General features: G+C 40.6%; 1 protein-coding gene across 1 annotated transcript in view; it reads left to right on the top strand.

The window, feature by feature from the left end:
- The first annotated feature begins 7,450 nt into the window (after window positions 1-7,450).
- Window positions 7,451-13,362, top strand: part of EPS15 (epidermal growth factor receptor pathway substrate 15) — a 115,624-nt gene continuing 109,712 nt past the window's right edge. Inside the window, exon 1 of the mRNA XM_015411963.1 lies at window positions 7,451-7,571. Within this exon, the coding sequence (XP_015267449.1) occupies window positions 7,545-7,571 (27 nt within the window). The 5' untranslated portion in view covers window positions 7,451-7,544. The remainder of the gene's footprint in view (window positions 7,572-13,362) is intronic.

Raw genomic sequence — 13,362 nt, 5'->3', positions numbered from 1 at the left:
GGGAAAGAAAGCTAGTTTTGCACCACACATCACTCTGTAGCAGACAGCAGTATAGAATTCCATTTATATTTTGCTACCAGCCTGGTTGGGCCAAAGGTGCAAACTGATTCTAACTCCAGATAGCACCTGATCTATTCAAATGTATCTGCCATTCTATGTAGGACACAGGCAAAATGCTTTAAGATTAATGCCTGAGACATCTCTCTCTTTCGTCTCAACCCAATTTAACATCCAGCTTGCACACAGTTTTGTATTTTGGTTGTCCTCACAAAAGTCATGGCTTTTGCTTTGGACCAACATGCCTATATGCAGACTCTGGGAAATAAGATCATTGGAGACCTTATGGGCACGAGTAAATTAATTACTACAGCCATCACAGATTGACACGTTCACTCTAATATGCAGTCAATCAGATATTTATAGACTGATGTATATACCTCTTTCGTCATCATTAGCCTTCCTGCAGATTCCCGTATGATCAGAGACAGGGCTTTTTCAATGGTTGCACCTCATTCAAGGTGCTGGTCCCAACCTTCAAAGCCCTATATAGTTTTGGACCAGCATACCTGAAGGGCCACCAAATCCCTTATGATCTTGCCCAACAGTTACATTCATCTTCAGAGGCCCAGCTGTGGGTGCTCCCACCTTCTGAGATTTGGAGGATGGCAACCCAGGAGTGGGCCTTCTTGGTCATGGCACCAAAGCTCTCAAACTCTACCCAGGGAGATTTGTCAGTCCCCTTCTGTTGCCATCTTCCAACAGCAGATGAAGACTTTTTTGTTTTGTTAGGCGTTTCCTCAATGATCCCTCCTTCCTAACCTATGTTTTATGTTTCATATGTGTTTTAACTGTTTAATATGTATTTTAACTGTTTTTAAGCTCTTAAAAGTTTTAATGAGGTATGTTTGGGTGGGTGGGGCTATTCTAATGGTTTTATAGTGTATTTTACTATGTAAGCTAAAAATGTTAGCTGTCTTGGCAGCTCTCGTAAGGGCAGAAAGGTGGGATATACATTTTATAAATAAATAAAATTTTTAGAATGACATCTCCCTTTGAAGCTTGTCTGGCACCTACCTTACTGTCTCCTAGGTGCCAAACCAAAACATTTATTTTTACCCAGGCTTTTAACTGAGAGGTTCCATCTTTTTTTAGCAGCTTTTACAGTCTGCTTCTACCTGTTTCATCAATACAATTTCAGGCTGCTGAATGTATTTATACTCATGACTTTTTAAATCATAATTTTATTGTTTTTACCTTGTGTGCTGAATCAAGCAGTTTTCTAGTGAGATGACATATACATTTTCTTATCCCATAAATTCCTAATTTTTTTCTGCCACATACACAATCTACTGTATGTATGGATGACCATCGCATCTATTTTATTGATGTTTCTATTTGTTGTGTACTTGCTTTTTTTGGTTCTTGTGTTTCATGATATTTATATTGTTATGTGCTCCCCTGAATGATGAAAAATTCTAGAGTTACATTTCCTGTGGAGGAAAGAATACTGGAGACTTGAGTCTTGTAGTATCTAGTTTAATTTACCAATTTACACCATTCATAAGAAGCAAGACATAGAGTTCCAGTTCCAAAGCCGCATCAGTCTCAGAGCAATAACGTCACCCCATAGATTCCCAAGACATGCAATGGCATCCTAAGCAGAGTTACACCTTTCTAAGCCCATTGAAGTCAGTGGCATATAAGGGTGTGTCATGATCCTTGTTTCTCCTGGCACTTTTTCCTACTGATGCTGACTCAACAGTATCTGGGGTAAGTCACCAAAGGGACAGTTTGGGGGGCTTCCGTGCAAACTGGATCAGAACCAGGTAGCAGCAACCACAAGAAAACTTCCAGTTATTGAAATTTTCCCAATATATTACTGGAAGAGATGGTCTCTGGACTGGTTTACCTCAGCTGGATGTGTGTGTGTGAGACAGGATGTCAAGTTTCCCATTCCCAACTGCCCCCCATTTCAGGGTTCTCTCAATGAGAGATGGAGCTGTCTCTCAGGACTTGCTCTTTTGTAGCTGAAGCAGTCTATGGGCACAAGAAAGATGGGGTCCTTAGGGATCCCTCTCCCCCAATGATCAGGCACTTCAGTTGCTAAAACTGCTTTATTCCACTAAACGTCTTACTAAGCAGGAAGCACAGATAGTTAGAAAGCAACTTATTGAAAGGAAAATTAGCAGGCTTGGCTAGAGAAAACAAAAAGTGCTAGCTAAAGTTAATTTACACTCTGTTGAACATACCCCCACTTCACTCTCCATCCTCGTTTGAGGAGTGGGTCAGTTTATACCCACTTGAGACTCATTTCCCCCAAGGTTCCAGAACTCATTGGACTAGGGATGGGCACAAGCTGGCTCATGAACTAAAGGTCGTTGTGAATTTTAGCTGGTTCATGGTTCACAAAACAATGTTTGCAAATTGAAGAGCTATCACAAACTTTCATGATTTTTTTAAAAAAAATTATTAGTTTTCTACACAGAAAAGAAATACAACAATTACAGACAACAAACATGGAGCATGTACTCATTAGAGCTGCTTAAATTTTACATAGAATCATTCATTCATGCACCTAAATCAGTTTAACCATTTGAAATATAGAACATATATCTAAATAGTTATGTTGTACATCTGAGATATTCCTCAATCCATTTATAAAATCTTAACCAGTTCTCAAAGATTTATTTTTTATCTTGTAATTGCAAAGTTAATTTGTCAATTTCTGCTGTTTCCAGTAATTTGTAAATTATCTCTTCTTTTGATGGAACTTCTTTTTTCCAATACTCTGCATATAAAATCCTAGCCGTGGTTATAATATGTATAATTATATAAGCATTTGGTTTCTTAGAATTCTCTGGAATGATATTTAATAAAAACAATTATGGTACTAATGGTATAGTTGTTTCTAGCATTTTTTGCAATGTCTCATGTATCCATATCCAAATTTTTTTGTTATCTTACAATACCACCACATATGAAAAAATGAACCAACATTTTGCTTACATTTCCAACATACATTTGACATATTTGGATACCATTTTGCTAAGTTTTCTGGAGTCATATGCCATCTATAAAACATTTTATATATATTTTACTTATATGGTATAGCTTTTGTATATTTTATATTTGTTTTCCATACCTTAGTCCATTGGTCTATGTTATTTATTTATTTATTTGATTTTTATCCCGCCCTCCCGCCGAAGCGGCTCAGGGCGGCTTACAACGTTAAAACCAATAAAACAATGCCTCTAATACAATCTATAACAGTACAATAAAATTGTAATTTACACACAGTATAACATACCCATGGCGGCAACTATAAAGTGCTATCATGCTTAGTCCGGGATGTTAAATGCTTGGCGGAATAGCTCCGTCTTCACCACTCTACGGAACTGGCAGAGATCCCGGAGAGCGCGGATCTCATGAGGGACCTGATTCCATAATATTGGTGCAGCCAAGGAGAATGCCCTAGTTCTAGTAATTGTTAGTTATTTTTCTTATCTAAAAGATCTACTATTAATCTGTGTTGTAGAGAAAATAAGTGTGATATAAGGCATGGAATTATATGTAAATTTGCTGATGATGTTGTTCAAAGTGTACAATATAGGCGTATACTGCTTTTTTCATACCATACAAAGGCGTGCCAACCTAATTTCAAGTCATGACCTTCTAACTTTAATGATCTTAGATTTTCCAATGTGATCCATTCTTTCATCCATGTCAGGGCTGCTGCTTTATAATAGAGATGCCAATTTGATACTGCGAAGCCTCTTTCCTTTCTATCCTGCAATACTTTCAAATTTATTCTAGGTCTTTTACCTTGCCAAATAAATTGCTGTTTCTGTTTATCTATTTCCTAAAAATACTGTTGATTCTTTAAAATTGGAATTGTTTGAAATAAAAAAAGAAATCTAGGTAACACATTCATCTTTACAATAGCTATTCTTCCCATAAAAGATAGTTGTAAATGTTTCCAATTTTCCAAATCTTTTTTAATTAGTCAAGAGTTTAATGTAATTATCTTTTAACAATAAAGTGCACCTATTGGTTAAAGTTATCCCTAAATATTTTATTTTCTTCTGGACTTCAATACCAGACGTATCTTGTAGTTGTTGTATCTGTTCTTTACTGCAGTTTTTTGTCAATATTTTTGTCAAACTTCCATGAATTTTATGCTAGTTTGTGGTGGTTTGTGAAGAGCAGAAAGCAGGGGTTTAACTGGCTCAGAGCCATTTAAACCCCTGTTTTCTGCTCCCTGCCACCCAGCTGTTTGGTCTAAATGGCCAAATAAACAGAATGTTGCTGGCATGTTGGCTGTTGCTGATTCTTCAAAGGTTATTTTATGCTCTATTTCTGTCAGAGTACACACTGAGTAGTGTAAGCAGTAAGTTCTGACAGTCACACATTACTTGAAGGTCATATGGAAAGAATTCCAATTGGTAGAGAATTTAGATGGCAATCTTGGACTGAATGTGTTAAATGTCATCACTGGACAATTTCCCTTTATTTCAATGAGGCTTGTCAAGAGGAACTGAGGAATTTGTAGTAAGTTGCTGGTCTATATGCTGAATTATCATGCCTTCCAATATTTTCACAGAGGATAAGAGGACATATAATTAGGGATGAGCATGAACTGGGAAAATGTTATGTGGTTCACAGCATGCCCCATTTGTGAACCACAGAATGTCACAGACTTTTAGCTTCATTTCATGAGGTGGTAGAATGGCTCCCCCAGCATGCTAGAGACACCAAACACAGGAAACAGGTGGTAATTTTGACAGGTGCAGGTTCAGGAGTGCATAGACTTGATAGGCATGTAGAGGACCATCCATGGGAGGTCCGCTGCAAGTTTGGTGTCTCTAGCTTGCACAGAATCCATTCTATACACTCTTGAATTTGTGCCTGTCAAACTGACTGCTGTGGCCATTTTGACAGGTGCCAGTTCAGGAGTGTAGAGAAAGGATCCTGTGCAAGCTAGGGTCACCATACTCACAGGAGACCTCCGGCTGACTCTCCTCTACCTGTCTTTCGAGTTTGGTGAGGATTAGACTTACGGGGCCCAAGTTACAGCCCCTCAAAGAAGGTGCCCCCAGGAAAGTGCTTTCTGGGGAAATAACTGCCTGTCATTTACCCAGAAAGCAGTTTCCTGGGGGGAAACCTTCTTTGGGGGCCATAATGTGGAACCCGTAAATCCAATCCTCACCAAAATTGGAGGAAAGGTAGAGGAGAGTTTATAAAGCCATAGTTCTGTCAGAGCTGTTCTTGAAAGAGCTCTCTCAGCCCCACCTACCTCACAGGGTGTCTGTTGTGGGGAGGGGAAAGGAAAGGAGTTTGTAAGCCGCTCTGAGACTCTGACTCATAACAAATCAGTCTGACACTGATGAGATGGTGGGGTGGGGCCAACTGCACACAAGTAAGAGAATTCTCTTAACCCTTTCCTTCCCAGATCCTCTTGTATGCAGAGTTACAATACCCAAGAGTATATACCACCTGAATGATGTTGCTGCAAAAGATTAACATAGCTACTCTTCTGAAACTTCACTTTCTATTTGGAATTTAAGGTATAATCATGCTTTCTTATTTGGATAATTTGCACTGATTAAGACAATTCTATGTGCTAAGCTTAATGGAAAATCCTCAACCTCAGCAGAAAACATAGCAATACTATGATAGCATACAGGTTAAGAATGAGAATTAGGGAATGAGTGTTTTAAATCTCACATTGACTATTAGCAGACATTTCCTTTTGGTGCTTCTTGTCTGGTAATGCAGATCTGAGCTAAAGAAAACGTGGGGCAAATGTGTAAGAATTTGGGTCTCTGTTGCTCTATTATTATTTTATGTTCCATGTGCAAGATGTAGGCACTATGCTTGAGGGGCCACAAAAGTCAGTTCCACACAAACTGACTTCTGCCTAGGTATCAGCATACAAAGCCTCATAGAACACAGTCCACTGATGACCTGGAAATGAAATTTATGGTGACCCAACAGCTATTTTGAGTTGCAAACCTATTTAAGCCCAAGTTCTTTATTTGTATTTTTCTCCATTGACCAGGATGAGGGCATTGACTTGGATAGCCAGGCTAGTCTGATCTTATCATATCTTAGAAACCCAGCAGGGCTGGCCCTGGTTAGTATTTGGATGGGAGAACACCAAGGAATATTAGGGTCATTATGTAGAGACAGGCAATGGCAAACCACCTCTGAACATTTCTTGCCCTGAAAATCCTACAGGGTCGCCATAAATCTGCTATGACTTGGAGGGGGGAGGATGGGGAATACTCTCCATTAAAATAATTTGCACACAGAAAGACTTGCATCTGCACACCAGAGTTTAGCAAAGCCACTCCCTTCATATAATCTGAAGTGGCCCCACAAAATACCTTGGCAATAGAATTATTTATATCCTAAGTACCAATTTAGAAAGCACTTGCAATTCTGAATCTAACTGACATAGTAATTGCAAATAAGAACCTGAAAACTAAGCCCAGCCCTTCACCTGCAGGCATGTAGGTCTCAGTGAGTTCAATGGGCCTGCCTTACAACTAAGTATAATAGAATTGTAGGCTTTGTGGTTTTGTATGTGTGTGTTTACATAGGACTCCCGTGTTAAGCTTCGAGCCAGACCAGGGCTCCTCTGAGCGAACTTCCTATTGGTCGCTTCGTAACAGCGACCAATCAGAACGGTACCATTCCCTAGGAGGGAAAGACTCCCATTGGTCTTTATTCTAGCAATCTCATTGGTTGTTATTTGTAAATAGGCGTGGCTACATTAGCCCGGTTATGTTTAAAAGGAGCATAAGCTCCCACTGTTTTCTGTTCTGGTTTCTTACTGAGTTAGTGCTTGTTCGTTACTTCCAATAAAGCTGAATCACTTGCTGAATCACTGTACGAGTCCTTTGTTAGCGCGATCTAACACTATGCTACTTTAAACAGGTACATATAAAAAACGTTCCCTAACCACTCTCTATAATGAAGTGAGAGCTGTCCAGTGAGGAAGGGAGAATGATTATGTTCGAAGTATAAGGAAAAATTCAGATACACTAAAAAACACTTGCTGTTTTGAGCAGTAGGAGGTATACAACGAACCTTGAATTTAAGTAGATCTGTTTTTGAGAAAAGAAAACGATTTGTTGCTGGCACCCTACCTCAGCCAGTCATAAAACATAACTCTTTGTTGTCAAGAAGTCGCTAACAGCACAACGCAGTTATAAATAGCAAAACCTCTAGAGGAAAATATTGCTGACATCGAAATCCAGCAGGTGTTTTTGGAGCAGCGGAGCCTTATTGACTCAGAGTGGGCCAGGCCATTCTCCGAGGCCGGGTTTTGCAGCCGGCCAGTGGCTCCGGTCCAGAAGAACAGTCGGGAGAAATCCGGCGCCGGGATTTGCGGCGTGGCGGACAGACGGGCGGGGCCTGGTTGGGGTGGCTCGGGAAGTTACTGAAGTTGGGTAGCGAGCGGAGGAACAAGCGCTTGCCCGCCCAGGCCTTCCGCGGCGCTTGTCCTTCTTTCTGCTCGTCTAGTGCATGATGGAAGCAGCATGGCTGCTCATCTCTCCTTGACACAGGTAACTGCTGGCCTGTCGGAGGTGAGGAGGCGTGCAGGGGGTCTCGCTTAGCCTCGCTGAGAGCCAGGCAAGCAAGAAGCCGCTGCAGGCAGGCCTCCTCTCGCGAGGAGGGGGGGGTCTGTTTCCCCAGCTCACGTAACTTCTCGCGCCACCTCCCCGTCCTCTCTTTTCCCCACAGCCCTTTCGCCACTTCACAGCTTCCCCTTAAGCGGCGTTCTTCTCCCGGCCTCTCGCTTGCCTCGCAGTCTCTTCCGTGTACTTTATTCTCCTTTTACGCTTCGGACGGGCTCGCCGTTCCACGATTTCTTCTCTCCCTGCAAGAGCTTTCTGTCTTGGTTTTTCGTAGTCTTTCCCTCTTCCACATTGTGCTGCAGTTCTAAAGCTGCTTTGCTGCCGTTTCTGTGGAGAGTCCCGTGCCTTGCACGCCTAGCGTGCTTGTCTGCCAGGCCACTTTCAGGATTTGGCGTAAAGGGCTGTAGTTCGTTTACGAATCCTGGCGCCCAGTACTTTGGCTACCGTGTATTCTGCCACGGGCATCTGCAGGTTCTCCATACTCTGTGTCACCGCAGCTTCCCTTTTCATGTGTTTGTTTTGGCTCTCGCTGCTCTTGATGAATGCGTTTAAACATCAGCTTTAATGCTGTGCCCCTCTGCTTGGTTTTCCTGCTGTTTTTGTGTTCCCACCAGTCTCGAGCATGGTTCTTTACTTCTCCCTCTCCCTCAGTTTCCTATGAGGTACAAACCTACCCAGCACTGTTCATTTGTTTTTCTTCAACACTCCTACTTCTGTGCTGTGACCTTTACAAACACTGACTTCCCATTGGTTAAACGACATTCATAGCACTCTTTTTTTTCTTCAGTGAGGCCCAAAGTGGCTTATAAAATTTTGTATAACAACCACCCTGTGAGGTAGGTTAGGCTGAGCAAGGTCCAAGGTCACTGACCAAGCTTCCATGGCAGAATGGTGATTCAAACCTGGTTGTCCCAGATTCTAGTCTGACATTCTAACCACCTATACACTATACAACCACCTGATTTTTAAAATTAAATTATTCCTTCCTTTCTGATACAATTTGGGCACAGTAGGTTTGAATAGAAAAATAAAGCTGGAGTTCAATTTGTTATAATTCAGGGTTTAACAAATCCATGATGCCAGTTCACCATGGTACCTAGAAATTTCATTCTGGCACCCAATATTTTCAGCAATGATTTCATTGTAGTGTCTCTCAGTGAACCACAAAGTTTTTCTTTTTATCATTTCTCATCAGAATGCCTTGTTGTATGACATTAGAATGCATATCCATGAAGTTCTTATCAATGCTTGTTTAAATGTTAACTGTACATCATTCAGTGATAGTAGATGAATTCATTTCTTAATCAGTTGCTTTCCATACTTCTAACATTCAATTCAGTTTATGCTTGGTGATGATATTGTGGAAATTTCAGTAACTATCAACCAGTCTAGAAGAATTTTTACATTGGCATGTGGTGTAATGCCCTTTTGACGGTGGAAATGGCAGGACAGCACTTTAAAATATCAGTTATTAATCACTTATGTAAATATGATTCAAATCAGGTAGAGTCATTATTTCATGTAACATTATATTGCTCTCTGTACAATAAACAGAGAGAAAGATATCATTCCTTGGATAAGGAATGTAGATAAGAATCTGCGATCCAAAGGATAAATTTTCTTTTACATGGCTCATCACAAACGTTAACCATCAACATAGCAAAGTTTCTTTCAGCTGCCTTTTTTGTAAGGGAGAAAAACTTCTCTTAAAGACAGCGGATGGCCTTTTTGGCTAACAAGCATTAGGAACAGGAGACTGCTGGGTAAGGTCATCTGAAGATTTGGGCAGGGTTGTCATCAATATGCAGATGACACTCAGCTCTGCCTCATGCTTCTGGCCACTCCCCGGGAGGGTTGGTACCTGGATGCAGTTTTGGAGTGGATGCAGGCTAATAAACTGAAATTTAATCTTGACAAGATGGAAGTACTTCTGGTGAGGAGAAGATCTGACCTGGAACATAAGATGTCACCTGTTCTGGATGGGGTTGTCACTCCTCTTGAAGGAAGAGCTCTGTAGTTTGGGAGTGCTCTTGGACCCAGGCCTACTGCTAGGTAGCCAGGTGGCAGCTGTGGCAATTCTGGTGCATGCCCTGGTTACATTTAGATTAGATTCCTGCAATGCACTCTACATGGGGTTGACCTTGAAAAGTCTTTGGAAACTTCAGTTGGTGCAGAACACTGCAGTCAGGATGTTGACTGGAGTGGGGCATATGGATCATCAGCCTTGGCTCATCTAGTTTGGTGTAGTGGTTAAGTGCGAGGACTATAATCTGGGAAAACCGGGTTTGATTCCCCACTCCTTCACTTGTACCTGGCTGGATGACCTTGGGCAAGCCATAGTTCCGATAAGAGCTGTTCTTGAAAAAGAGCAGTTTCTGTCAAGAGCCATTTCAGCCCCACCTACCTCACAGGGTGTGTGTTGTGGGGAGGGGGAGGGAAAGGAGTTTGTAAGCCGTTCCTTTGAGTAGTGAAGGGCGGGGTATAAATCCAATCTCTTCTCTTCTTCTACCCTGGCTTACTGTCTGTTTCCAGACACATTTCAAGGTACTACTACTGATCTTTAAAATCCTACATTGCTTGGGACCAGCATACCTGAAGGACTGTCTACCCAGCCAGTGCTATAGGGTATAAATCCAATCTCTTCTCTTCTTCTACCCTGGCTTACTGTCTGTTTCCAGACACATTTCAAGGTACTACTACTGATCTTTAAAATCCTACATTGGGCCACACCCAAGAGCAGAAACTCATTAGCCTATTAGGCCACACCCCTGACAGCACCGCTCCTTAGCATATTAGGCCACACCCCCATGTTACCACACCCACCTTTTGCTTCTTATTCTGTTTATCTTGTTTGTTGTCAAAACCCTGGGCTTTTTTTGTAGCAGGAGCGTCTTTGCATGTTAGGCCACACACCCCTAATGTAGCCAATCCTAATGAGTTTCTGCTGTTAGGTGTGGCCTATTATGCTAATGAATTCGTATGGTTATCACCCAGGGTTCCATAGGGAGGTGATATCTTTGTAAAATAGGAGTAATCCAGCAGGATCTGGGGTCAATCCATTGGTGGCAAAATAACATAAGATGATCTAAGGTCTCTATTGCACCTGATCCACAATTACACAATCTATTTGAGTACTGTATTTTAGCAAAACGGCCACTTAGCTCTACAGTTGGAAAAACATTCAACCTTGCAAGCGTGAAGACATATCTAGATCTGGGGGATGTAAGGAAGCTCATATATGAGGGAGTTTTCTTAGGTGGAACAATCCCTAAGGCAGAGTTGGAGCATACTCGCCTAGCACGAATTGAAGTGCTGAGTCGGTCAATGTTTGTCACCCTCAATCTCATCAAATTTAGCGCTTCTTGATAATTTAAATTATTAAGCCCCGTAGGGGCGAGACCAATCCACTCCAGCTTGTTATCTATATGTTTTGCCCACGTACATTTATAATTATCCCCTTTTAAAAGATAAAGAAGACCTCCTTGAGCATTAGGTGTCATATAAAGAACTTTCAGTCTCAATTTAAAGGCTGCCTTCCAGGCTCTTGACTCAAAGGAGCATTGTGCGAATTCTTCTCTAAGTGCCGTCCCTGCGACACATTTAGGGACTCCTGCAATTTTACGCAGGAACTGGAGAAGGATCTGATCTGATAATTCCGAAATTTCTTTAATCCAGATCGCAGCCCCATATAAAAATTGTGAAGTAACTTTCGCATTAAAAGCTGCAATGGCCATTGGGACATACTGGCCGCCTCTTGAATAATAGAATTTAAGGAGGGCATTAGAATTTAATTTAGCGATTTCAGTTGCTGCTCTTATATGATGTTTCCAGCGGCAACTGGAGCTGAACACTATCCCCAGATATTTGAAATGAGACACTTGTTCTATCTCCCCACCCTTAACCTTCCATGATCTTTGTTTTAAACAAGGTTTGTTAGAAAAAACCATTATTTTTGATTTCTCATAATTGATCATCAGCCCCTCTTGGATACAGTAATCAGTAAAAGCATTCACTAGCTTACGCAAGCCAACTTCTGATCTGGATAGCAGCACTGCATCATCTGCATAAAGTAGTATAGGTACTTCATGTCCCGCTAGTATGGGTGTGTGACAGACTGTTTTTTTAATATATGGGACTATATCGTTTATATAAGGATTAAAAAGCATGGGGGCTAATAAGCATCCTTGCTTAACGCCTTTAGAGAGATGAATGGTATTTGTAAGTTGTCCATCTACTCCGCAACGAATTTATGCAGTAAGATTCTCGTATAGTTTGTAAATCAGCCAAAGAAGTCTCTTGTCTAAAGACGTTTTGGACAATTTGGCCCAGAGACAGCATCTGGGGACTGAATCAAATGCTGCCCTGAGATCCATAAATGCTGCATAAAGGGAACCCTTTGAATAAGAAGAGTATTTATTGGCAAGATGATACAGTACTACGCAATGGTCTAAGGCTGAGACTCCATTTCTAAATCCCGCTTACTCAGGGTAAATTATGGATTCTGTTTCTATCCAGTCCAGCAGTTTATGATTTAAAAAAGCTACATACACTTTGCCTATTACTGAAAGCAGGCTTATAGGCCTATAATTAGTAGGAACTGTTTTTGAGCCTTTCTTACCTATTAGAACTATCACTGCATGCTTCCATGATTGGGGAATAATGCCAGATTCATTAATTTGAGTAAAGAGTGGGGCTAGAAATCTACTCCACCAGGTGTGGTTTACCTTTAGGAGATCTGCTAGAATTAAATCTGGGCCTGCTATCATATTCCAAGGCCCCACTTTGAGTGCCCTCCCTTCTGAGATTAGGCTGGTGGCAATCTGGAAAAGGGCTTTCTTGGTTCTGATTTCTTTACCTATGTTTTTAATCTGTTAGCTGCCTCAGTGGCCTGGGTCAGGGCAGAAAGGCAGGGTATACATTTTTGAAATAAGTAAAGGCAACCAGGGTTACCCCATATTTATTTATATGCTACAACTCTTTCTCTTAGGTGCCAAGCAAAAAAATTTCTGTTTGCCCAGGCTTTTAATTCAGGGGCTGATTTTTTTAAAACATGATTTTAGCCTGGAAATTGATGTTTTAAGTTGTGAATAGTTTGTTTTTATGATTTATGCTTTTATGCTGGGTTGGGGCTTTTTAATGCTGGTTTTTAATATCTTTTGATGCTTTAATTTTGTAGGCTGCCTTGGGTAGGTTCCTGAGGAAATGTCACAAAAATGTTCTATATAAAATGAATAAATAGCAATAAGTAGAAAATGTGGTCATTATAAAAATAAATCATATGGACATACAACCAAAGTACAAGGAAATATGAACTATAACTTTCTTTTTAGTTATGAACAAAGATTTAGTACAAAATACAAGGTGGAAAAAATAAAAATAATATAACTTGTTAATGTATGAGGTAACAGACAAACTAAGGTTGTAAATGGAACCCCCTTTTATGTATGTATGTATGTTTGTTGCTTTTTAGTTTGTCTTATATAAAAATCTTTTTAAAAATAAAAATAAATTAAAGAAAAGAAACTGGTCATTATAACACAAAATTCTGAATGCTCAAATGAGTGTGGCTTCTAAATTTTTGGCTTGGCTCCTACGGAGAAAGAAAATTTGTGAAGAAATGTTATAATGAATGAGTGGCTAACATATTTCTATAGTTCTCTGCAGCAGAGAAGCAAGAACTAAGTTCAGCATAGGTTAAAGCTAAGTAGTAACAGAATTT

The sequence above is a fragment of the Gekko japonicus genome, unplaced genomic scaffold, assembly GCF_001447785.1.
Source record: "Gekko japonicus isolate JY-2015 unplaced genomic scaffold, Gekko_japonicus_V1.1 scaffold664, whole genome shotgun sequence".
NCBI lineage: Eukaryota > Metazoa > Chordata > Lepidosauria > Squamata > Gekkonidae > Gekko > Gekko japonicus.
The sequence above is the reverse complement of the archived record's forward strand: the minus strand, read 5'-3'. Positions and strand labels throughout refer to the sequence as shown.